General features: G+C 51.2%; 1 protein-coding gene and 1 long non-coding RNA gene across 4 annotated transcripts; one reads left to right on the forward strand and one right to left on the reverse strand.

Annotated features, from left to right (window-relative positions):
• Positions 1-46: 46 nt before the first annotated feature.
• Positions 47-9103, reverse strand: SLC12A9 (solute carrier family 12 member 9). Of its 3 annotated transcripts, none has more exons than XM_024571650.3 (15): positions 8974-9103; positions 8609-8663; positions 8053-8275; positions 7759-7893; positions 7178-7309; positions 6473-6781; positions 5702-5809; positions 5458-5569; positions 4751-4908; positions 4561-4643; positions 4264-4388; positions 3930-4122; positions 3585-3759; positions 3232-3378; positions 47-1329 (listed from the first exon to the last, which is right to left on the reverse strand). In XM_024571650.3, the coding sequence occupies exons 3-15, from the start codon at positions 8231-8233 to the stop codon at positions 440-442; spliced, it is 2748 nt and encodes a 915-aa protein (XP_024427418.2). In that variant the 5' UTR covers positions 8234-8275; positions 8609-8663; positions 8974-9103; the 3' UTR covers positions 47-439. The 3 variants fall into 3 exon arrangements, with proteins under 3 accessions (XP_024427418.2, XP_045060351.2, XP_024427419.2); XM_045204416.2 differs by having other exon boundaries at positions 8053-8292; XM_024571651.3 differs by lacking the exon at positions 8609-8663 and having other exon boundaries at positions 8974-9101.
• A 145-nt stretch (positions 9104-9248) lies between these two features.
• Positions 9249-15187, forward strand: LOC128781566 (uncharacterized). Its single transcript, XR_008427584.2, has 2 exons — positions 9249-9798; positions 12818-15187. It is a non-coding gene; the product is annotated as an uncharacterized lncRNA (long non-coding RNA).
• Positions 15188-25868: the final 10681 nt, after the last annotated feature.

Genomic DNA, 25868 nt, shown 5'->3' on the forward strand with positions numbered 1-25868 from the left:
TCCCACCTACCCTACCCCCACACCAGCAGTGTTCAGCCAGCTTGTAGTGTTGTCTTTTATTGACATTCAGCAGTTAGAAAAGTAAAACAGAACAAACACATTACAACCTCAGGGGTCAGTGAGTCAGTCAGGTGGGGGGAGACTGAGGTAGCCTAGAGTCACAAGCAGAGACCCAGCCCCCATCAAGGCACCGGTGAAGGGAAAGAGGGGGCAGCGCTGACTCCCTCCCCTGGCCTGGCAGGGACAGCTGCTATGCACTAATTAGTGCACCAGGGCCCCTCTCCTAGAGATCTAGAGATACCCTAGCCCAGGGTCCCCTAATACCTCCACCTGGCTCTGTGTCCCATGTGCAGGGCAGGCAGAAGGCGGCCCTTCCCCTCCTCAGTCACTAATCAAGGTGGGCTGCCAGACTTGGACACTCTACTTCAGGAATAGGGAATCAGAGATCAGTGCAAGTGACAGGGGTGACACCGTGAATGAGCAGTGTAGGGCCCAGGTCTCGGCTCAGAATCTCCAGCAGTGCCAGGTAGTGGGGGTAGCGGGCAGGATCAGCAGGCGGTCGTGGCAAGTACAGGAAGGTGAGTGCTGTGGTGGGACCCTCCTCCCCATCCCCACCCTCAGGCCCACCAGGCCCTCCTCCTCTGCCACGCCCCTGCTGGGCCCGAACTAGGGCGTTGGCACTGCATGCCAGGGCCTCTGCCTCAGAGTCTCCCCGCCTGCCGTTCACAAAGTCCCCTTCCTCCTCCTCCTCAGGCTCTCCGGACCCAGCCCCGTCACCCCACACCACCTCCTGCACCTGGGCCCGGATCCTCAGTTGACTCAGTAGTGCCCGGAGCCGCCCCTCAGCAGCCCCAGGGGCCTCTCGAGGCCCCAGGCACAAGAAGATCCGGAGCCGGGCACTGTGCCAAGCAGGCACCATGCCCAAGATGGTTGCCATCTGCAGCAGGAAGAGGCCGCAGACATCCACGTAGCCAGGCCCACCCCGGGGCCGCAGCAGGTTGAGGGGCCACACATCCACATGATGTAGCTGAGAGGTTCCCCCAGACCCCCGGCTCAGCCGCTCAGGGGGCAAGGCCCCACAGGCCCGTGCCAGAACCACATTCTTGTTCATCTTGAGAGCATCCGCCACTGTGGCCACATAGTCCTGGGGACTCAGAGCCCTGGGGCTCCCAGGCGCACGGGGTGGAGGGAACAGAGTACTCAGGGCTGGGGACCCGCCCTCCTGGGTGCCATCAGCTGGTTCAGAGAAAGCCGGGTCTGTCAGGAAGTGATCCTGGGGTACAGCATCATCGTAGAAACCCAGGACCAACGTGTTGGGCTTCATGCCACCTAGGGGCACAGAGGGGGAGGTAGGAAGGAACCAACAGGAATCAGACTCACCAGCTGAGTTTACACCACGCCATATGCGTCCATTCATACATGCTGATGGCAACATCAGGTATGACATTTGTTTGCACTGTGCTCGGGCTCTTAGAGCAACATGATGCAGCTTTGCGCAACGACTTTGAGTTTTCCCAAACACTTTCTCATGCATTTATGTGATTTATCTCCACGACTAATCTCCCCCACTTAAACAGGCAAAGTTCACCTTAGAGTTCTTTTACTAATGAGCACTTCCCACGGCAGTAGGGTGCATTCAGTCCAAGCTTCCCGCAGCACACCTTTCTCATGGTGGGAGATGAGGGTCTGACTCCACCGGGCAGACCAGACCCCTGATTAGTCAAGCTTATGACCTCGATATCCAGGGAAACAGCACCCAGACCCTGCTGGGGGAGGATGAGAACTCGGTGCTGGGGCTGCACAATCTGTCTCCCTAACGATGGCACGTCCAAAGCGTGGTCTCCAGGAAAGGGACGGCTAACATCTGCATACTGACCAGGGGCCATGTCTTCTGGAAAGCACTTCATGTTTTGTTTAACTCATTGATCCTTGAAGCAACACTATCACGTAGGGACTATTTACTCACTCCCTTTCACAGATAAGGAAACTGAGGCACAGAGCAGTGAAGCCACCTGCCTGAAGGTTCATGGCTGGTAGATACTGGGGTGGCAGGTAAACATAATGCACCCGACACCAGAGCCCATTCTCTCAGCCTCTAGGCCAGCGTGTGTGCCAACCGTAACACCCCGAGTCCCTGACAACAGCTCCTCGTTTTTAATTTTTAAACAACCAATGTGGAATCAGATAATTCCCTTCCTTTAAGAGGGCTGACTGTACAGGAAGACTCTGAGACCTCTTCTAAGACCCCTTCTCTTGAAACAAAGGGACTGCCAGGAGAATGTACTATTTAAAGGAATTCTTTTTCCTTTTATTTGAATCATTTTCTGCAGGTTAAATTTCGTGAAAGCAGTGATGACTTGGCACAGGTTTCCCCACAAAAGAGACTAAGCCCTAAGATGCTCCAGGGTCTCTCTCATCATGCTTTATAACATCCCCAAACACCCCTGCAGGCGTGAACTCTAGCTGATCTTGCAAATTAGACTAGCTACACCCCTCCTGAGCATTTCCCAGGGTTCTGATTTACACCAAGCAGAGCTATGTCCAACACCTGATCTTTAGCCAGATTCTAAGTGGGGAAGGACACATGTACTCAGCGAAGGGACAAATGCCAGTCCTGAGACTAAGAAAGAAGGAGCTAGCTGAGCACGGATTTGGAGGAAGCTGGGAAGCAAGACTGGAGGCCTCGGCACTGAGACAGAGTCACAAGCTGGGAATCTTCCACTCCACCCAAAAGCATCAGCCCCACACACCCTCTGAATCTTCACTGAGCCATGTTATGCCACTCCCTACTTCTCCACCCCTTTCAAGGCCCAGCTGAGATATCATCTAGTTACAAAACCTTTGCTGGCCACATAAGTGCGTAGTGGTCTTCCTCTCTCCGAACTCGGGTGGTTAGAAACCATCCGTCATAGATATGATGGGGCAGCGCCCAGCTTCAAATAATACTCCCACTGTCCTCAGAAATATAACACGCTCTTCAGAGCCTGTGCCCCAATTTTGCATCACAGAAAAATAAGGTGTCACCCCATCTCTAGTCCTCAAGCATTTCTTCCAAGACTTGATCACATACTGTCTGTTATCTTTGAATGTAATGTCTTATCTGTACTAGACAGTGGGTTCCTTTCAGAGTTTGCAATCTGTGGTTTACTCTCTTGGGTGGTCAGGGGGAGGGTGGCAGAGACTGAAAAGGGCTACGGAGGGGGAGAGGGGACCCAGGGAGGAGCAGCTCACCAAGACCTGAGATCCGTAGCAGATGCTGAGCCCCCTGGCGCACAGAGGGTGAGAGGGTGAGGTCCACAAAGGCCTTCACTTGGGCCCGGTCCACAAGGCTCAGCCACGCCCCGTACTGTGGCTGCACAGGGTCAGAGGGCAGAGAGTCTGTGGAGAAGGAAGGCAGCAAATGTGGGCCAAACTCATGTACTTTCTCCTAGAGTCCAAATCCCAAATAGGCAAAAGAAAAGGTCTGGGCAGGGCTGTGTGCTGGTTGGAGCATCGTCTGGGCAGAAGCATGAAGCCTCTGGAACACAAAGAATACCAAGAATGTCTGAGCCAGAGAGGGGAAGGAGGGGTGGAGGGCAACTCACCCAGGTCCCCCAGGGTGACATGGCCCAGCACATAGAGGCCTCCCTTCTTGAGCTGGTTGGCCAACCGAAGCAGAGGCAGGGCACCCCGGGGGTTTCCCACTAGGAGCAGGAGCTGAGGTCGCCAGAACTTCACGTGTTCCTTCCGCACGTCCAGTCGGAGCAGGTATTTACGTACCTGGGGACAGGGTGAGGTGGTGGGGAGGAGGGACTCAAGTGGGCAACCCCTACTCACCGCCTCTCAGACAGGAGCCCCAACTCTAGCCAAGGAAAGAGAGGCCTTTTTTGTGGAGTTGGTTTTCCCAGGCTGCCTCCTCCCCTGCCCACCCTCCTCTGAGCTCCCCCAACCTGGTGGAAGAGCAAGGCCTGGCTGACATAGCCCCAGCTGCTGGGGCCGCCTCGAGCTGTGAGCAAGGCAGAAAGCAGGCCCATGAGAAGCAGGGAGCCACCGGCGGCCCCAGGACTGATGAGAAACATCATGAGCAGGCAGGAGGCTACCCCCAACAAGCAGGTGTGCCAGGAGAACAGGTTGAAGGTGGGGCTGCAGATGGACAAAGAAGGAAGGACACTCAGGGACGGCTCTGAACACCAGGCCTCTCTATTCCATTTCCAGCCTCACCCCTCTTGGTGTGAGTCCTTCCCATTCCTCTGTCTTTTTTCAAGAACACAGGCATTCTCTCACCGGAAGTTGGGGGCCGAGGCCCACTCCAGGCTCAGGCAGGACAGGTCCACTGCAGCATAGGCTACCAAGTAGAAGACGGTGACCACAGCTGCCAGGGTATTCAACTTCCCAGCTAGGAGCACCAACTGGACAAGGACCAAGAGGCTGAGTGTTGAGCCACCCCCCACATCCCATGCCAATGCATCCCGCCTTTTCATTTATGTCTCCCAGCCCACACCTAGGCTCCCCCTGGTCCTGCAAGCATAGCCAAGTGGGGCCTAGGGTAAAGGGAAGGGCAGTTGAAAGAGGAAGGCTTACCTGTACTAGGCCCCACGAATAGAGCACAGCCCCCCAGGGGTTGCCCCCTCGGGACACCACCTTGGCTGGTGCCAAGATCACTCCTGTGCAAACAGAAATGCAGCAGGCACGTCAGCCTGGGCCAAGCACAGACTGAAACCCACACGAAGGGCATGCTCAGAGTTGGGCGAGGAGGCAGGGGATGGCGCACCGAAGAGGTCGTCCTGGGCCAGGGCGTGGAGGATGCGGGAGGCACCGATGAGGGAGCTCATGGAGGCTGAGAGCGCTGTGGCATAGATACCAATCAATACCAGCGGGGGCCACAGGCTGATGGCGCGAAAGAACCCATAATCCTCCTGCAGCAGGATCCTACAGGGATGGAAAGCGGAGGGCATCGTAAACAAACGTGCGGCCATCTGCGGTCCTTGTGAGAACGGGGCTCACAACATCATGTGAGGTTAAGAGACGGACATTCTCAACTGACCCAGCCCCTATCTCAAGGACCATACTAATAGATGAAGCGTGCCAGGGGGATAGACTTGGCATTCACTGGTTATAGTTGGACTGCTCTGGAATTAATCACATGACAGACATTCCCAACAGTATATGTACAAGGAGCCAACTGTTTATGGAAATTGCCTAGAAAGCCATCTCCACCCCCGAACCAAGTGCTTACAACCAGGCACGTGGCAAACACTGGCTGCAGGTTAGCTAGCACCACTCAGCCAGTCCTCCCTTTGTCAACAGCAGCTCCATCTCTCCCCCACGGAAGAAAGTTCCCATTTTCCCTGTACCCCAACAACTTGGGCATCTGCCCCCCACCCCCGCCTGTGTGATCTTTGGTAATTCAGGTGCATCACCCTTGTCCAATGAGCCCCGCATTCCCTAGAGGACCCGGCTCACCCCCTCCCCAGGTACCTGTCACAGGTGAAGCTGGAGAGGAAGAAAAGCAGAATGTAGATAAAAAATGTGTAGGCAACAGCCACAATGGTGCCCAGAGGAATCGCCCGGCTGGGGTCCTTCAGCTCTCCTGGAGGGAGGGGAACACGGGGAGAGAGGTCAGCCCTCTACCATCCCCTATATCCCTGAGCCTTCAGCACCCAGGAAGGGACACAGGGTGGCAGCCCCATACACCCAAGAGGCAGTAGGCAGGGACTCTCACCAGACATGTTGGCCCCAGCCATGATGCCCGTGCAGCCATTAAAAAGGACGGCAAAGACGCTGGCAAAGGTCATCATGGCCCCTGTGGTGTAGTCCTTGGCATAGCCAGCTAGGAGGGATTGTTCCCAGGGAAGAGAAGGTGTCAAAATCCCTCCTAGAGATCCAGGTGTCTTGGCCTGACCACCCACTCCTCACTTTCCACAAGCCCCTGCGTCCCCCACCACCCTCACCAAGACCCCATCCCTGACCGAGCACTGGGTCTGGCTCAGCTCCGCATCACCTTCTTCTCCTGTATACTCTGTTCCTCCCTCCAGGCCTCATCCATGCTCTTTCCTGAGACATCTTCCCTCTCGCTCCTACCTGAATCCCCAGCCTACCTCGGGCCACCTCCAGGTCTACCTACTCCCCCGATCCAAGGCCCATACACCCGCCTGGCTCCTCTAGACCCCTCTACAAGTCTTGTCTTCTTGAATCACATTCAGTCTATCATGCTATTTGATTGTTTCCTGAATGTACATCTTATCTCTCCAACTAAACAAGTTCTTCTAAGGCAGTGACTGTCCTGCGGCCAACTCTTGCGCCCCACTGGGCCAAACACACAGCAGCCAGCACACACCAAACTAGTCTTAATTAAACTGCTCAGTTTCAGGTCCTGATCTCCTGCCCACAATTCTCTCTGACATCTGTTCTCATGCAGGGATTCCAAGGGCCCAGCCCCCACACCTGACTGCCCCTTGCCCTGAGAACCCCAGCACCTCTGAGCCCAGCTCACCGCCCAAGTTTGCCATCAGGGTGCTGCTGTTGAAGCCAGTGAAGTGGCCAACCTGGGGTGGCAGGGTGGAGCCATTGGGACCAGGCCGAGGGGTCAATTGGATGACCCTGGGCCCCACAGCCACAAAGCTGACCAGCACTGAGGCCAGGGAACCAGAGACCAGCAGGAATGTGAGAAAGGAGGCCCGGGCATAGAGGCCCGCCCCTAGTGTGCAGACCCCGCCCACCAGGCCCAGCAGCAGGGATCCATAAAGCAAACTCCAACCATAGCCCTGGGGCAGGACTCGGAACCCACTGGACCCTGTGGCATCTGCAGAGGAAGGAACAAAATTAGAAGACCAGGCCCTGAGGAGGGACCCCAACCGTGACACAAGGCAGGAACAGACACCCTGACTTGGTCCACCTATCCTCAGAAAGGCCATCTTCCCTACTCCCTCACTAAACTGAACCAGCATCCTAGCCTTGCTGGGTGGGTACCACCGATCTTACTGTCGATTTTAGGGATATTATCTTGGCCTGTGAGACTAGATGGTAAGTTCCCTGTGGGCCAGGAAAATCTCTGACATCTACACATGGCTGGGCACATGGTAAAAGCTCAAGAAAGACAAGCTAATGGGGCACTTTGCCCATCTCCCGGAAAGGGCCTCTCTCCCTCACGATCCCAGCAAACCCACAGAGGTTCCATGACCAGGTGCAGGGAACAGACCAGCACCGAAGACATCAAGCACAGCCTCCACCAGCCCCAACAGGGACACAGCACAGCCACAGACGTTAGCCAGGTAGAACATGAGGCCAATGCTGCCTCCAACCTCAGGCCCCAGGGTCCGGCTGATCATGACTAAAAGCAGGAGCAGGGGGTGAGTGTTAAGGGAAAAGGAGCATGAGGAAAGGTCCCAGCACAAACCACTCTGTAGCTGACCCTCCACGTCTGGTCTTCCTGCACATGTTCCCAAGGGCAACACATCCCTGCGCAGCCACTCCCAAGCCACGTGACTTCACACAAGTCCCTAGTGCTCGTAAGTTCCAGTTTCCTCTCTAAAATGAATGCAACCTAGTTGACAAGACTGTTAGGAGAACCAAAATGACAGCTGGAATACACCTCATGGACTAGAAAGAGGAACAGGTAAAGCCATGTTGGTCACCTTCCTCATACTAGCCTTTCTTCAAAACACTCATTAGAACCTGCCTCCCTCTTGCCCTGCCCCCTAAGCATGGAGAGAGGGGTCCCTCCCCCCTCCCTACAAGATGGAAGAGCCCAGACCCCAGTCCGTCAATGTTAAAGGATACAGTAAGCTCCACCACCCCGAACAGCTCCATTGGTGGCAATGGCACAGACAGAGAGGACGGTGAGCGCCAGGATGAAGTAGGCAACCAGCAGCATGGCCAAAGCCTGCAGCAGCCCAGCATGGCCCACCACGAACCCTGGGACAGGCATGGCAAAGCAGGTCAGAGGATGACTCACGCACCCATCCTTACCCCTCACCCTCTGGTCCTCAGTAACCTCTAGCCCTTCCACAACCTCATTCCAGCCCCCTGCCCGCCACTGCACCCCCTAGTAAGCCCCTCCCCCCATCCACTCACCAATCCTCAGGAAGACAACTATACTGAACATGGACAGGACTGTGGGCACTACCACCCCCAGGAAGGTGGAGAGCTTCCTGGCAGATTCGCCTCCAGGCCCTCCGGCCCCATTGGCAGAGAAGGCCACCCCATCTTCCCCCAGGAGCCGGTAGGCCAGCAAAGGAGAATTTTCATTTGCCATGGCTGACAGCAGGTGGAGGGAACCAGCAATGGATTATGAGGCCTGCACAAGAGAGGGTCCTGAATGGAAAGCAGCTCCACTGAGCCCCTGAAAACACCTCTAAGCAAATACCCAGAAGCCTCATTCAAAAGAAACACACACAAAGAGTTAGTGGGGGGCTGACTGGCCGTGGCCACTGCCCCAACAACGGCAGAATTTGGATAGCAATGTCCCTCCCCTTTCAGCTCTTGAGGGCCACCCCTTCCCCCATATCCTCGAGAGTAGGGATGGCAGTGGTTTTGGAAAGGGGCAAAGGTCCTCTCCCTTCTTAACTAGCAGAAGAGGAAGCAAATTCCCCAAAAGGGAAGTGAGTTATGGGCAGGAAGCCCTCCTCACCCCTCCTCCGCAGTGCAGCGCTGCCCCTTCAAGCTCCCCCATGCAGTCGCCTCACCTATGGGGAAAAAGAAACTTCCCAATCTTCCCACACCCCACTCTCCGTCAACCCTCTCCCTCAAACCATCACAAACCATCTCCTCTTCCCCTTGGCCTCGCCAGACCCCTCCCACCACTTGAGGTACCCCCCAAATACACGCTTCGGCTACCAAAACAGAACACAGGCAGGCAACCCAAGGTGGGTCCTCCTCCCCGCCCAGGTTCCTGCCCACTTTGTCCGGGAGTGGATAGGAGGGGGCCGCGATCCCTTTCTCCCCGGCCAGGTGCACCCCCACGGCCCGGGTGCGGCCGAGCACTCACTAACTCACCCTCCCGGAGGACGCAGTTGTTGCGGGGTGATCCCCGAGAGCCAGAGGGGTCCGCTACTGGCGGAGGGGGCGCGGGTGCCGGAAAAGAGAGCTGCGGATACCGGGATGCCAGGCCGGGAGCCTGCCCCCCAGCACACGCGTCCCATTGGTCTCCGGGCTCGGCCACGCCCCGTGGGTGCGACCGGGGAAGCCCCGCCCCCTCTGGGCTCCAGTGGCTACCGCTTCTCCTGCTCCACGTGTGCCCTGGATGCTGCCCGGGGTGCCCCTCAAGCGTGCGTCTCCTGCAGGGTGCGTGTTGGGGGCTAGGATAAGCCTGAAACAGGCTGATACAATCAGACCTGAAGGTTGCGAGCACGAATAGCAGGATGCTGCGGTCAGGAGCCATAGAACTCCCCCCTGGATATGCAGATGGCACACTAATCAGTGCCTTGATCACGCGCCCGCCATGCACCCCCCGGCCAATCGCAGGCTAGAGCACGCTTTGAAGCCAGAAGCCACCTATCCACTGCACTTCCTCTACTGCCCTCCTCTATATAACTCCCTCCATTTTGAAATAAATTTGCAGCTTGATCAGAATCCTTTGTCTTGCTGTCGTTCTTTCGCGCCTCCTGTCCCATCCCTTTTCATCCGTTGCAGGTATATCGGCGGACCCCGTTGACTGCCTCGCAGGCCGAGGCAACTGGCGTCCAACGTGGGGCCCCGCTGATCGCCTGTGCGGACCGCTGTCCCCTTCGATCGCAGCGTTTCGCCCGGCTCACCGCGACTACTCGGCCGCGCGCCGGCATTCCCTGACGACCCCCGTTCCCCGACAGCGGCATTTCAAAGGTAAGACCCAACCATGGGACAGGCATGCTCACAACATGATTTGTTCGTTGCTCAATTAAAAGAGTCTCTCAAGGTGCGCAAGATAAGAGTTCGTAAAAAAGATTTGAATTCCTTTTTCACTTTCGTTTTTAAAATCTGCCCATGGTTTCCTCAGGAGGGTAGCATTGACTCCCGCGTCTGGCACCGTGTAGGCGACTGTCTAAATGACTATTATAAAGTTTTTGGCCCCGAGACTGTCCCTATAACTGCCTTTAACTATTATAACCTCATAACAGACATCCTTAAAAACCACAATAATTCCCCTGACATACAGCGCCTTTGCAAAGAAGGGCAAGAAATTCTCCGTAGTCACTCCCCGGCCCCTTCAAAAGCCCCCTCAGTTCACCGCCTCCCCGACGCTCATGCTGACGCGCTTTCGCGACCCCCCTCACGAGCGCCTTCAAATTGCCCTTCTGTCTCCATCCAAATAGATACAGACCCTCAGGCCCCTTCTCTGTACCCTCCCCTTCAGGAGTTCTATTCCTCTGCTCCACCCCCCGTTTCTCAGGACTCCGGCGACCAGTTAGATCCCCCTGAACAGGCAGAATTAGAGGAAGAGGCCGCTCGCTACAATAATCCTGACTGGCCACCACTCGTGGCGGCAGTCCTTCCGCCATTCAAACCGCCTCCTTATAGTACCTCTCACGCACCCGCCGCGGCCATTTCACCCGCGGCGTGCAAGGCACCCATTACCTTGCCCCTGGCGGCCACCGCGGCATTCACTCCGCTTCCAAAGCCTTTCCTTCAAGAGACCCTCGCTTTCATCCGAGATATTAAAACCATTGCCAATGAATTCTCCGCTTTTACGATCAGTCCCCCTCCCCACGAGACTTTAGCATTCCCTGTTACTAGATCCCAGACTCGCCCAGATAGGACCGAGAACGTAGATAGTTCAGCTGCGGCTGCAGCTACCCCCCTTCCTGACAGTGACAACCCCGAGGACTCTGACAGCTCCCCTTCTGATATAGACGAAGCAGAGCCCAGTACAAGAGACACTGCGGCCCCCCAAACTTATTTCCACACATATAAGAAACTTAGTCTTAAAACATTAGAAAAGGTCAAATCTGCTGTAACACACTACGGGCCCACAGCCCCCTTTTCCCTCGCCCTAATTGAAAATCTTAGTGAGCGCTGGCTCACGCCCAATGATTGGTTCTTTCTAGCGAAGGCAGCGCTAAGTGGAGGTGACTTTATTCTTTGGAAAAGCGAATATGAAGACACCGCTAAACAGTTTGTTCAGCGTAATATGCGAAAATCCTCCTCTAAAAATTGGACCATACTTAAATTTCTTGGTTCCGCCCCCTATCAAAGCAATGAGAAACAAGCTCAATTTCCCCCCGGACTTCTAACCCAGATCCAGTCCGCGGGTCTTAAAGCATGGAGGCGCCTTCCACAAAAGGGCACCGCAACCACTTCTCTTGCAAAAATAAGACAGGGCCCAGATGAGCCATACAGTGATTTCATAAGTCGTTTACAAGAATTAGCTGAGAGGCTCTTTGGCGCGGGCGAAAGTGAAAATGCTTTCGTTAAACACCTAGCTTATGAAAATGCCAACCCCGCTTGCCAAAATGCCATCCGCCCCTATCGCCAAGGAGAGCTCTGTGACTATGTTCGCCTCTGCTCCGGCATCGGCTCTGCCCATGCTTTCGGACTTGCCATTGGTGCCGCCTTACAAAATTTTATGCCCCCACAGCCGGCGCGCCCCCCTAATCGCCTTTGCTACAACTGTAACCAACCTGGACATTTTTCCCGAGCCTGCCCCCAGAAGAGCCAAAATCAGACTCAAATTCGGATCCAAAACCCAACAGGACCTAGTACTAATAGTCCAGGAGCCCCTGCCACAAAATGCCCTCGCTGTAAGAAGGGTTTTCACTGGTCCTCAGAATGCAGATCTAAGACAGACATCTATGGACAGCCCATTCCCCCGAAGCAGGGAAACTCCAACAGGGCCCAGCCCCAGGGCCCCATTCCGGGTGTGAACTCCGGGGCTACACAGTTCACCCCCCAATCACTCCACCCACGGATCCCTGCCCTCCCAGTAATCAATCACGCCGCCACGTCACAGACCATCTGCCCTATTCTTACAGACCCAGTTACTGAGGCCACACAAGCCCATACCTTGCACCATTTAAATGCCCATACCCTTCGCCTTCTTTATAAAATCACTAGAGACCAAGCTAGGGACATCGTTAAAGCTTGTCCTCATTGTATAACCTCAGCCCCTGTGCCTCATTTAGGCGTTAATCCCCGTGGCCTTATACCCAATGCTATATGGCAAATGGATATTACCCACTTTGCCGCTTTTGGGAAGCAAAAATTTATTCATGTTACAGTTGATACTTTTAGTGGATTCATAGCTGCCACACCCCAAACAGGAGAAGCGTCAAAAAATGTAATCTCTCATATGATCCACTGCTTTTCCGCCTTGGGCAAGCCCCACACCATTAAAACAGATAATGGCCCTGGCTATACAGGAAAAAATTTCCAAGCCTTTTGCCAACAACTTCAAATTAAGCATATTACTGGAATCCCTTATAATCCTCAAGGACAAGGTATAGTAGAGCGGGCCCACCAAACCTTAAAGAATGCCATCAATCGCCTAACACACTCTCCTCTCGGGTTTTCAAAACAACAACCTCGAAATCTTCTAAATCATGCCCTCTTCCAGCTTAATTTTCTTACACTAGATATACAGGGTCGTTCGGCAGCCGATCGCCACTGGTACCCACAAACCACATCACAACAAGCCACTGTCATGTGGCGCGACCCCCTCACTCACGCCTGGAAGGGCCCAGACCCCGTCCTCATATGGGGGAGAGGCTCAGCCTGCATTTATGATCAAAAAGAAGATGGCCCACGATGGCTCCCTGAAAGACTAATAAAACACATCAATCATCGCCCCGCCCCACCAGCTGAACCTAATCAAATCCCAGGGAATAATAATACGCCCTGAGGAGATTTTCTCTTCTTCCTATTTCAGGTAAAACATGTTCTCCCAATGGCTCTTCTTCCTGTTACTACAAGCACTCTTACACCTAAGAACATATGGAGGGCTTCAAGCGCCGCCTAGTAACATTTACCACGTCCTCTTTGGGCCACCGTGTGAATGCCGTGGAGGAACTACTACCGATCATGCCATCCCCTCGTCTTATACTCAGGTAGTAGACTGCAACACAAAAACAGCTTACCTAGCTTATTCACCCACAACAGGGGGGATGTCCAAACCCACATGGTCCTGCGTACCTAAGCCTCCTATCATACCTGCCATTAATGGAAAGCCAGGACCATGCCCATGCACCACCTTTTATCCAACAATGCACTCTTCTTGCTACAATAATGTTCAAGAGTGTACCCTTGGCAATAAGGCATATTTTACTGCCATACTCCAGAAAACAAAAAATGCTGCCAACGTAGGGGACTGGGGAGATAGCTCATCACCCATTGGCCTTAGTTCCACCAAATACTTACAAGCCGGCTGCCAAGGCACTGTAGGACAGTCAGTGTGCTGGGAACAAACTCCTCCTATTCACACTTCTGATGGAGGTGGGCCTCAAGATATCATAAGAGAACTCACCGTCCAGAACCAAATAGAACAGCTCATTGAAAATCAATTCCCTAAACTCACCCATCACCCTCTGGCTCTTGCTAAGTCGTGAGGAGTAGATCTAGATACCCAAACGACAGACATTTTGACAGCCACCCATCGGGCGCTAAATATTTCCAACCCTACACTAGCTCAAGATTGCTGGTTATGCTTAAGCTAAGGCACCCCCATGCCTCTAGCTGTCCCCACCAACATATCAGCCCTGAATATCACCGAACAAAATTGCACCCTCAGCATACCCTTTAGAGTTCAGCCTATGCTTTTTTACTCCTCCCCCTGCATCTATAAGAAATTACAAAATAATTCTTTTGATATTTCTGTTGGTTTCGCTAGTTTTACCAATTGTAGCCACACGCTTAATTATAGCACATCCCTCTGCCCTGGTCCAGGACGAGCATTCATTTGTGGTAATAATTTAGCTTTCACTGCCTTACCTGCCAACTGGACAGGGCTATGCGTCCTAGCTGCCTTATTACCTGACATAGACATCATCCCAGGAGATGAGCCTGTCCCCATTCCTGCTTTTGACCACTTCGCAGGACGACACAAGAGAGCCTTAGCTATTATTCCCCTGCTTGTTGGTCTAGGAGTCTCTGGAGCGGTAGCTACCGGAACTGCAGGATTAGGAGTTGCAGTTCACTCCTATACAAAACTTTCCAAACAACTTGTCGATGATGTCCAAGCCTTATCAAGTACTATTACTGACATTCAAGACCAGTTAGATTCCCTAGCAGAAGTAGTCCTACAGAATAGACGAGGTCTAGACTTACTCACAGCAGAGCAGGGAGGCATTTGTTTAGCTTTACAGAAACGATGCTGCTTTTATGCCAACAAGTCAGGCATCGTCCGGGACAAAATCAAGACCCTTCAAGAAGATCTGGAAAGATGACGAAAAGCTCTGACTGAGAGCCCTTTCCTTACAGCCTTCAACGGACTACTCCCCTTTCTTCTCCCTCTCCTCGGGCCTTTAATAGCTATCATTCTCTTCCTGACCTTTGCTCCCTGGGTTCTCAGGCGCACCACAAACCTCATCCGAGACCAACTTAACTCCCTTCTTGGCAAACCTATCCAGATACATTATCACCTAGAGCTAGAGCTAGATTATCAGCTAGAAATGAATGAACCTGGCACTGACTCGCAGCGTCTTCTCCGAGAATGTCCTCGCGCATAAGCTCCTTTTTACACCCCCACCTCCTACAAGAACAGTATAACTCTTGGCATTATACTTTGCATATAAATTGTAATGGATACCGCTAGGTGCAGAGCAAAGCATCGCAAGGAGAAGCTACCCCGAAGGTGGCCCTGCCATGTCTCCTGAGAGGCAAGTCGGCTTGCATAGAGGTCAGCGCCCCAACCCTCTCCTCCGAAAAGGGTGCTTCAGAGCTCGGGACGAGCTCAGGAGGAGCCAGACCACTGCCTCCCCTAGCCGGTTAATGTCCACTCCACCTTAAAAATGAAAATAAGGGAGGAGATGTTGGGGGCTAGGATAAGCCTGAAACAGGCTGATACAATCAGACCTGAAGGTTGCACCCGAATAGCAGGATGCTGCGGTCAGGAGCCATAGAACTCCCCCCTGGATATGCAGATGGCACACTAATCAGTGCCTTGATCAGGCGCCCGCCATGCACCCCCCGGCCAATCGCAGGCTAGAGCACGCTTTGAAGCCACCTATCCACTGCACTTCCTCTACTGCCCTCCTCTATATAACTCCCTCCATTTTGAAATAAATTTGCAGCTTGATCAGAATCCTTTGTCTTGCTGTCGTTCTTTCGCGCCTCCTGTCCCATCCCTTTTCATCCGTTGCAGGTATATCGGCGGACCCCGTTGACTGCCTCGCAGGCCGAGGCAGGTGCGGGCCGCGGCTCCTACAGTGCCCATTACCCTGGTGCAAACAAACGCCCGTCGCCCGGGAGGGACCCCCCTCTAGCTCAGAGGCATCCGCAAGAGCCACTGATGAAAGGAGTACAGTTACGGCGGCAGGCAGGTTGCAGGTGGGCGGGACCATGACATCTGGCCCAGGTGTGCCTCCAAAACACTGGGCCTCGTCGGTCCAAGCCCTCGGGGTTCCTATGCAGCCTCTCGAATCCCCAGAACGTCCGCCGGGTCCTGGCCTCACTCCTCATCCCCAGAGCCCTCCCCTAGCGCCTCGTCCAGCCCACCGGCTGCCCTTTTTGCTTCCGCCACCTGAGGGAGCCATTGGCCGCTCATCCAGACGAGTCCTGAAGGCGCAGGCTACTGTTGGTCTGCTCGGTTTGCCTCCCCCTTTCGTCCCTCCCCATACGGTGTTCTTCCCTGTAGCATAAATTACAGGATTTATGAACCTCCGGGAGTTAGAAGCCCCTTTCCACTCCCTTCAGGTACCAGCCGTATTGGCACCACCTGACTACGTTTCTCATCTGTAAACTAGGGATTAACCAGAACCTCCCGCATAAGGTGACTCTGAGGGTTAAATGAATGGGCACTTGAGAACAATGCCAAAATGTTCAATGTTATCATTTGCATGCAGTACTATATTAAATATGCATAACCAGCCATGGATGGTATGGCTCAGTGGATTGAATGATACCCTGAGAACCAAAAGGTTGCCAGTTCAATTCCCAGTCAGGGTACATGCCTGGGTTGCAGGCCAAGTCCTCAGTTGGGGGCGTGCAAGAAGCAACTGATTGATGTTTCTCTCCCTTTCTTTCCCCTTTCTCTAAAAGTAAATTTTAAAAAATATGCATAACCAATCAATGAGGTAGGTAGGTACTATTATTTCCATTTTTCAATAGGAAATTGAAGCTTAGAGAGCTTCAGTAATACATTTCTAACTTTCCTTTATGGTTACACTGTCATTTGAGCGTCAGGAAATGAACGCCACTTTTCCTCCCACTTGTGTTTGGCTGTAGACAGAAGGGCTCAAACCAGTCGAAATGTGGCTTCGCCAGGGAGAGGTCTCATGAGTTCAACTGTGGCATTTTATTGGTCATCTCTGCTGCCCATGATGTGGCTCCTGAATCTCTCCAATACCACCCCTGCCGCAATTTTTGGTGGTTTCTATATCCACATTGATGAGACTTCCAACACCCTGGCCTGGCAGTCACTTAAATTCCACTTCTGCATAGCTCTTACCTTCCATCCTACTCAGTGGTCATGCCTAGACCTCATTCTTATCAATAACTGCAGGCCCTCCCTCTTTCCGTTCACCTCATCTAGTAGGCCTATTGAGAAAAAATCAGATGTTTGTTACCACGGTAAGAAAGATTTTATTCAGGACTGTCACAATAGGGGAGAGAAGTGGAGCTCAACCCCCAAATACAGCAAAGATAGTTGGGCATTTATACCTAACAAGCAAAATGAGGGGCCAGTGAATGGAAAATTACTAAGAGGAAATAGAAGGCATGGGGGGATTCCAGCTAAACAGACTTAACAGGTTCTTCCTGAAGGCAGGCCAGGGTGATCAGATAGCTCTCTAAATTGGGATGGGCAGGCCCAGCAAGGACAGGGGCTCAGGCCAGAAGAGGGTTCAGAAGAACCTACCTGAAGTTTGGTCAAGGAAAGGGTCTTTGTCATGCCCTGGCCCCAACAATCCTCCACTTCACTGAACCACAAATCCATTGTCCTGCCCTCTTTCCACTGTCCCCGACTCACTTCCTTTTTTATCCAGCTTAAAGGTCACCGGCAGTGAAAAGCACTCCCTTGTCCCTCTATCACTTAGTTACACCTCCTGGCAAAACCACAGCCCTGATCAACAATTTTCCATCTATCCTGAGCCTGCTCAAGCAGCTGAGTGTAGCTGGCGAGAACACCCAGCCATGGCGGCCAGTCTCATTTCAAATTCATGACCATGAACCATAAGTGGGTCTTTAATGCTGCTGAGCACTCAGACAAGATTTCTGTAGACCATTTACTCTCCCATACTCCTAGATGACTGTTAAATATTCACCTCTCTCTTCAACCCTCCAGTGCTTCCCCCATTGTTCTCACTCTCAGCTTACTGCCTTGCTTCCCAATTGAGAAAGCAGAAGCCATCAGATTAGACTCTAAAAGCTCCTATCTGCCCACCACACTTTGCTCTGCCCTCCTGCCTGCTACTAGGGACACACTGATTACGCTCCCAGTTAAGGTTAACCAGCTACTAGGTCCCATGTCATCAACTTGTTTACCCATTCCATTGGATCATTCCCATTAGTATACAAATATGCTTTTATTTCTCATGTCTTAAAAAGATTTCTTGAATCTACTACACCCCCCCCCATTATCACTCTATTTCTTTGTTGTTTCTTATAGCAAAACTTCTTGTATGAGCTGTCATTTCCAATCTCCTAGTCAGTTTCTTCTTAAACCCACTGCACTTAGGCTTCCGCCCCTCAGCAAAAGGGAAACTGCTCATCAAGTCACCAGTGGCTTCCACTTGGTCAGCCCACGGGTCAATGATCAGTCCTCATTTTACTGAACTACCAACAGCATTTGACATACTTGATCGCTACCTTATCCTCTCCAACACTTCCCTCGTGTGGCTTCTAGGACACCACACTCATAGATTTCCTCCTGCTCATTCCCTTTTGCTGGTTCTTCTTCATCACTACTCTTAACCAAGGAGCATCCCTAGGTGTTGGAGGACCAGCCAAGAGGTCACTGTAGATCAGAGGCGCTACTGAGGACTGGAAGTTCAGTTCTCGGACTTCCCTTTCACCATTTACCCTGTTCTCTTGATGATCTCATCCAATCTCATAATTTTATTTTTTAATATTTTACTTCTTTTATTTTTAGAGAGGGAAATGGAGGGAGAAAGAGAGGGAGAGAAACATCAATGTGTGGTTAATCTCATAATTTTAAATACCATCTTGTTACAGAACAGACCCGTGGGGTGGGACAAAATACTATTACCAAATGGACCCCCCCTTCTCCCAGGGTCCCCCTGTTTTAGGTTCGCCTTTGCCCACCACCAGGGAGTTATAGCTCTCAATAGCTCTCAATGTCAGAGATTGGTGAAAAGGAAAGGAATTATTTATTCAAAAGTTATACAAACTTAAGAGTAATGACTTAATGTCTTCAGTGAGATCCCAAAGTCCCTTAGAATATCCACAAATGCACACAGTCCTTCCTTCCTCACTTTGCCCAGTCCAGGGTACTGTATCTCAGGAAAAGAGATAGAAGTCCGTGGCTCAGGTAGCCCTCTGTTCTTCCCAGTATTCTGTGCTCACCTGGCAGGCCTCCCTTGGTTCCCAGCACCATCAGCTCTGTCGCCACTGTTCTTAAGATCTCCAGTTCTTAATCCAAACCTTCGTGGCACCTTCTTGTGGCCCACAAGCAAGAGTCCTTTCACCCCTTTCCTTCCCTCAGCGTCTCTCCTGCATTCTTCCAAACTGCTAAGAGAGAGTCTGCATCGCTGCTACATCTTGCTTTCCAGCTTCCCAAGCTGCGTGGCAAAGGGAGCCCCAAAGCTGCTGCGCAGTTTTCCCTCCCTCGACAAAAGTCACATGATCCCCTTTCTTGGCAAAGCCACATTGTTCCTCTCCTTTCTCCAAGCTCTCACTCAAGCACTGTAAGGGAGTGGGGGGTTGCCTTCCAGTTACATCTTGGTTGGAAGTCACTCCCATCTCCCTGGCTCAAAGGATGGCCACAGCTATTTAACATATCCATGAAACCCATTAAAAGTTATAGATATGTTAAATGACCATTCCTGAGGTTATCTGCAAAACTGTTACTATGCAAAACAACTCTCAATGGCCCTGCTCCATGTGTCCCATCCCCCAGTTCAAACTTGTGGGGGTGAGGACATCCTATATTTTTTAATATTCCCTGGACACCCTGAGTTCTGGATCCCATTACAAATCCTTCTTTGTGGGGCCCCTGGCTGCACCCTGTTAAAATTTCTATAATAGTGCCCCCATGGGTGTATCTTCAGCCCAGATTGCTACTCTGAATTTCAGACTGTATGTCCAACTACATACCAACATCTCTTCTTGGACATCAAACAGGCAATTCAGACTTGGTATGTCCAAAATCAAACACCTAAACTGAACCCCACAACCTACTCTTCTTGTGACCCTCCCACCTTTCCAGTTGCTTAGGTCAAAAACCTTGGGGTTATGCTTGAATGTTCTTTCTCATGCCTAACATCCAACCTATCAGCAATTCCTTAACCTCTACTTTTAAAATACAACCAGTATTAAACCACATCTTACCATCCTACTCCAAGCCACCATCATCTCTTACTTGCATTACCTAACAGGTTTCCTACTCTACCCTTGCCCTTACAGTCTATTCTCAACAGAGCAGTTAAGAGTGATGCAAGTAGAGCAAATATTAGTCATGATGCCTCTCTCTTCAAAACCCTCTAGTGATTTCCCATTTTCCTCAAAGTAGCAGTTAAAAGCCCTTATACATAGGGTAGCCATAATTACCTCCCGATTCATTGACTGTAGTCCTACTCTAACAGTTTATGCCTGTTGCCTTAGCATATGTATCAACAGCGTTTCCTTTGCTCAGATGTGAACCAGAGTGGTCTACATATTGAGTAGGCCAAAAAGTTTGTTTAGTTTTTCCATAACATGGCTCTTGTACTGCTTAGCTGTCTTTAACTTCATTCGAAACAATTTTGTTAGATTGTATTGTGACAGCTGTTATTTCACTGTGTAGTTTTAAAAAACGTATCAAAATTGGTGAATTTTTGTGTGGACATTTTAATATTGAAGATGGAAGAAGATATGTAACATTTTTGGCATATTATGCTTTATCATTTCAAGAAAGGTAAAAACGTAACTGAAACGCAAAAAAAAGATTTGTGCAGCTGCAGTGTATGGAGAAGGTGCTGTGATTGATTGGATAAGTCAAAAGTGGTTTGCAAAGTTTCTTGGAACTATTGACATTTTGGCCAAGTAATTCTTTGCTATGGGCTGTCTGACGTATTGGAAGATGTTTAGCAGCATCCCCGGCTTCTACTCACTAGAAGCCAATAGCAAGAGCTAGCCAACATGCTCAGAATATCCAAATCAATAAAGTTATTAGTGAAAATGAAATATGTGTCTTTTATTTTATCAAAAAATGTAAATGGACTTTTTAGCCAACCTGATATTACATGGCCAACCTCCCCATAAAGCCCTACCAAATCTACCTGCTCATCTCCTGATCCTGCCCCACAGCAGCTGTTACCTAGAAAATGGTGTGCTTCACCCCTGGCTGGTGTGGCTTAGTGGATTGAGTGCTGGCCTATGAACCAACAGGTCTCTGGTTCAATTCCCAGTTACGGCGCATGCCTGGGTTGCAGGCCAGGTGCACAGCAGGGGTTGTGTGAGAGGCAACCACAGATTGATGTCTCTCTCTCTCTCTCTCTTTCTCCCTCCCTTCTCCTCTCTAAAAGTAAATATATAAAATCTAAAAAGAAAAAGAAGAAAACTAAATGTCTAAATGTTTAGAAAAAAAGAAAATGCTGTGGTTCACAGAGCTTGAGCCTCCTTTTGCTTTTGGACTCAAATATTACTTTTAGTTAAATCTTCTCCATCAACCCCATTTAAAGTTGAGCCACATTTTCCTCCCCATCCCCTATCCAGTTTTTTTTTTCCTTATAGCCCTTAATACCACCTAATACGTGGCTTACTTATCTTGTTCATTGACTGCCTCCTCCCCATATAAAGTTAAACTCCACGAAATAGGAACTTTTGTTTTCTTCGCTGCTGTAACTCCTATGCTTCTAACAGTCCTAGAACTCAAGTAGCCCTTAATAACCATTCTTTGAGGCCGCTGGGAACCCTCCCAGGCTTAGGGCTTGCTCCTCACGTGACTGCAGTGGCCCCGCCCCACCGTCTGGGAAGCGAAGATGGCGGCGCCCAGGGTGGCCTCAGAGATGTCAACCAACGAGAGAGCGCTGGGCCGCTAGAGCGTCCACTCTGCCGCCTATTCTGCGGTAGCGACCTGGGAAGGCGCGAAGAGGGGGTATACGTGCTAGTCCTCCCCACAATTTTTTAAAGGTGGGGGGAAACAAGCTACTCCTCAGAAGTTGCTTGGTCAGATCTGCCTCCAGCCTTTCCACGGATTGGAATCCCCGGGATCCCAGTCGGATAGGACAAGGTTGTGGGGATTCAGTATCTGGGTTCTTCTCCCCTCGTGTCGTCTCCCGGGTTTTATTAGGTGACTTTGGAGTTTCTATCCAGCCTTCAGTTTTAAAGATGTCCCTAACACACACCCAGTCCGCCCGACAGGGACAAGGACATCCAATCCTCCCACTCAGGGGTGCCGCACTCCAAGTTAAGGCCCTAAATGCTAATTCCTGGTGACCCACCCTTCCCACCCCAGCAGTGAGCTCCCTAGGATTAAGTCTAGTGAGTTCAGAACCCCCCTCCCTCAGGCCCCTGGGGCAGATGAGCCCTTGGCCACCGCCCGTACAATTTCCTGCAGACCCAGCAAACAAAAGGCTCGGGAAGAGAGGCGAGGCTGAGCAGGGCGCCCTTCCTGCTGGAACAGCTGATGGAGCAAACTGGCCCTGGAGGGAGCGGAGGGGTGGGATGAAATTCCAGGGTTCCCGAGGGACGGCACTGGGGGGCCAGACTCCTAGTTCTGGGGGGTGGGGAGTAGGGAGTCCAGGAAAGTGGATTTAGAGGGCCCAGGCACGGCACCTGGGCTCTAGGAGATGCACATTTGTGGGAGTGATGTCAACCTTAGGGAATGGAGGGGGTGGGGGAGTACGGCTTCAGGTGAGCTCTCAGGCCCCACCAAGGCTGGAATGGGGGGGGCTGGGAGAAGACCTAAGCCCTGCATCGAGTCGGGCCCAGCTTACAGCCCTGCAGCTTGACCTGCTACCCTCTGTGCCGGCCCCACCCAAGCCTGACTTCCTGCTCCTCCCCAGGCACAGAGCTTTCCCTTGCCAAGCTCCAAAACCATCGCAGGAGCTTCTTGTCTCTTCAGGGCCCTGAGAGCCTATCCCCCAGCCACAAATAGTCCTTAAATTCCCTCCTAGAGCCAATGCCCATGCCCCATTCCTGTCAAGGACACAAGGGTAAGGGAAGGGCCACATGCAGTAGGTGGGGGGATGTTGGCATGGAGGGGGGCTTGGCCTCATATCCTGTCAGGCTGCCAAGGGAAGAGAGGAAACAAAAGACTTCCCCCTGCTGGGACAATGAGCCTCCCACTACCTCTCTCCCCTTCCACTCCCCCCTCCAACCTCTCCCTTTTAGCTCTGGCCTCCCTTCTTACCACCTCTTGGCCCTCTGGTAGCCTTGGCTTCTGTCATGAGCTGTGCCCTTCCCCCTCCCTCCTTCCTATCAGGTCCCACTGATGCTCCCTCCCAGTCCTAGCTGTTTCAGTCCCCTGCTAGCACATCAGTGCTCAGGGCCCCTTACTCTATCCCCAGCGCCAAGATTAGAGGCTCGAATGGGCAAGGCTCTGGTGAATGTTAGTGGGAATATCATACCCCTTTAATAGCTAGTGGAAAGTAGAAGCTCTGCGAGAGAAAGGCTCCAAGTTGGAGGGAGGGAAATGCCCTCTGCCTGGCCTGGATGAGGGAGGAAGAAGGAAAGGGCCTTGGAAGTGCAGCTGGAAGTTTCTCCTGGGTGCTGAGTGCAGTGGAAGCGCACCCCAGTGGAGCCAGGCCTGTCTGCTGACTACTAGTGAGTGCACTAGACAGGTCATGTAATCTTTTGAACCTGTCTCATATTTAGAGTAGATGTCATAATAATGCCCATCCTTCCTACCTGTCTAACAAGGTTCTTATGATAATTTAAATATGATAAGGTTTGCTTTTTTAAAAAAGTGAAGTAGTAAGGTTTCTCCTCCACACCCCCATTCTCATTCCCAGCAGCTTCTGTCACCCCATATACAAAAAACCTCCCAAACCTGCATCTCCAGCCAAAAAGCTGTCTCTGAACTCTTAAACGGTACACAGGGATCTCAAACTCAACATGCCCATCATCTTCCTCCTCCCTGGTCCATTTCACTAGCTCCTGCCAAGCTGCTCAAGTCTGAAACTTTTTAAAAAATTGATGAGACAGAGAAACATCACTTTGCATTCAACTTGTGTATGCATTCATTGGTTGACTCTTGTACATGCCATGACCAAGGATCAAACCCATATTAAGACAATGCCCTAACCAACTGAGCAGCTCAGCCAGGGCCTAAGTCTGAAACTTGAATCATGCTTTATTTCAGTCTCCTCCACCCCCATAGCCAGGTTCTAAATCCTGTCTACTCTAGCTTTTTGACGTCTCTTAAATCCTCCCCTGAGATACACACACAAACCAATGTCAGTTCAAGCTCCGTCATTTGGAGAACTGCATTTGCTTTCTCTGCCTTCAATCTACTCTCCAAAGTTGTGTAAGTGGAATCTTTCTAGACAAATTCACTGATGTTGCTTCTTTGCCTGAAATACTTCAGTGGCTCCCAAGGTATGCAGGACAAGTATGCACTCCTGGAAGATCCTGTAATGACCAAGGCTGACCCTTGCTCACCTGTCTTCTCCGTTGTCACTGTCTTTGCACTCTATACCCTGGCGTTGTGAGCTCTGGGCAGTTTGGAGATGATCTCACTATGTTCATGCTTTTTTATATTCTCCTCCTTCTGCCTTTAAAACAACCTTTCCTGCCAGTGTGCTCTAGGACTCATTCAGACAGCATCTTCTTCGGGAAGCTCACCTTGACCCTGCAGGCTGGATTAGGTGTGCTCCTTCCTGATACCATAGGACCCTCTGTATACCACCATTCATGCTCAACACATAGTCTCCTATGTTAGAGATTAAATGGCTATTTCTACCCCTAGTGTTACAGGACGGACCCGTGGGGGAATGGGACAAGACACTGTTATTGAATGGGCCCCCCCTCTCCCAGGGTGTCCCTGTACTAGGTTCATCTTGTCCGTCGCCAGGGAATTATGGCTCTCAATGCCAGAGTTCGGTGAAAAGGAAGGGAATTATTTATTCAAAAGTTATACAGAATCATGACTTAATGTCTTCGTTACAATCCCAAAGTCCCTTAAAACACCCACAAACACACAATCCTTCCTTCCCCCCTTTGCCCAGTCAGGGGTACCATATCTCAGGAAAAAATAGAATTCTGTGGCTCAGGTAGTCCCCAGTTCTTCCCAGTAATCCATGCTCAGCTGGCACGACTCCCGCGGTTCCCAGCACCATCGGCTGTGTCACCAGGATCTCCAGTTCTTAATCCAGATCCGCGTGGCACCTTCTCCTGGCCCACCAGCAAGAGTCCTTTCACCCCTTTCCTTCCCGCAATGTCTCTCCTGCATTCTTCTAAACTGCTAAGAGAGAGCTCTGCATTGCTGCTACATCTGGATTTCCTGCTTTCTAAGCAGCGTGGCAAAGGGAGCCCCAAAACTGCGTGGTTCCCCCAAAACCGCTCAGTTCCCTCCATGGCTGCCGCGCCTGGCGCGAATCTCCCTCTGCATCCCCATTTCTGACTCCCCACAATCGGCTACACCTGCCAGCATTCCCGTATTTTTCCAGCTTTTCTGGGTTGCCATAGTAAGTCTGGGCAGGCGTGGCCCCGTGGCCTGGAGCCAACCATCTCCAAGCTCTCAAGCAAGCGCTGTAACCAGGGGGAGTTGCCTCCCAGTGAAGTCATGGGTCAAAGTCACGCCCATTTCCCTGGCTCAAAGCTTGGCCACAGCTACTTATCTATGAAACTAGCCAAAAGTTATAGATATGTTAAATAACCGTTTTTGCAGTTATTTGCAAAACTGTTGATATGCAAAATAAATCTCAGTGGCTCTGCTCTGTGTATCCCATCCCCCAGTTCAGACTTGTGGAGGTGAGGACATCCTATATTTTTAATATTTCCTGGACACTCCGAGTTCTGGCTGCACCCGGTTACAGTAGCTGTCAAATCCTGGGAAGCAGAGGATAGCTGTGTCCCCAGTCCTGGCCCATAGTAAAATGTTCAAAAATGATTGCTGAGTAAATTAAAGAAAGACGAGTCAATAAAGAATTACTAGTCAATAAAGAATAAATAGTTAACAAAATTACTGAGTATTTACTGTGGGCCAGACAGTGTATGTTGAATATATGTTGTACCTGCTTCCATGAAATTTAGGGCCACATACAAGTAAACATACAATCACTGATAAATTAGTAAAGGCTTCCGTGTGTGTCTCATACAACTTTGCATATGATGAGTTCAGGAAGATTCGTGGTAATCACATGAAGCCTGGATTGCAGTTTTGTGAGTCCTGAAGTTTATACAATTTGAGGAACCCTTATTAAGAAAACAAAATTGTGAATATAAAATTAGGTAAAGTTATCGTCTGTTTAGATTGAGAGATCACAACCATGCAAATGTTAAGGGGACGAATACTAAAAATATTACAAAAGCCAGATTAGAGCTCATTTATGACTAAATGTGAACCATTTGTCATGTATTGCAAATGAAAAACGATGTGTTTTGCTATCGTTTTACTGTGATGTTTTATTTTTTGTTATACAAAAGATGTGTATTTAGGTATA

This window comes from Desmodus rotundus, chromosome 1, assembly GCF_022682495.2.
Source record: "Desmodus rotundus isolate HL8 chromosome 1, HLdesRot8A.1, whole genome shotgun sequence".
In the NCBI taxonomy this organism is placed as follows: domain Eukaryota; kingdom Metazoa; phylum Chordata; class Mammalia; order Chiroptera; family Phyllostomidae; genus Desmodus; species Desmodus rotundus.

Coding starts and splice junctions, on each gene's coding strand:
- SLC12A9 (XM_024571650.3), bottom strand. CDS start 8,233: ATGGCAAATGAAAATTCTCCTTTGCTGGCCTACCGGCTCCTGGGGGAA. Junction 6,782..7,177: donor GCTTGATGTCTTCGGTGCTG/GTCTGTTCCCTG, acceptor CTTCCTCTGCAG/ATGCCACAGGGTCCAGTGGG. Junction 4,123..4,263: donor GCCTCGGCCCCCAACTTCCG/GTGAGAGAATGC, acceptor GTCCATCTGCAG/CCCCACCTTCAACCTGTTCT.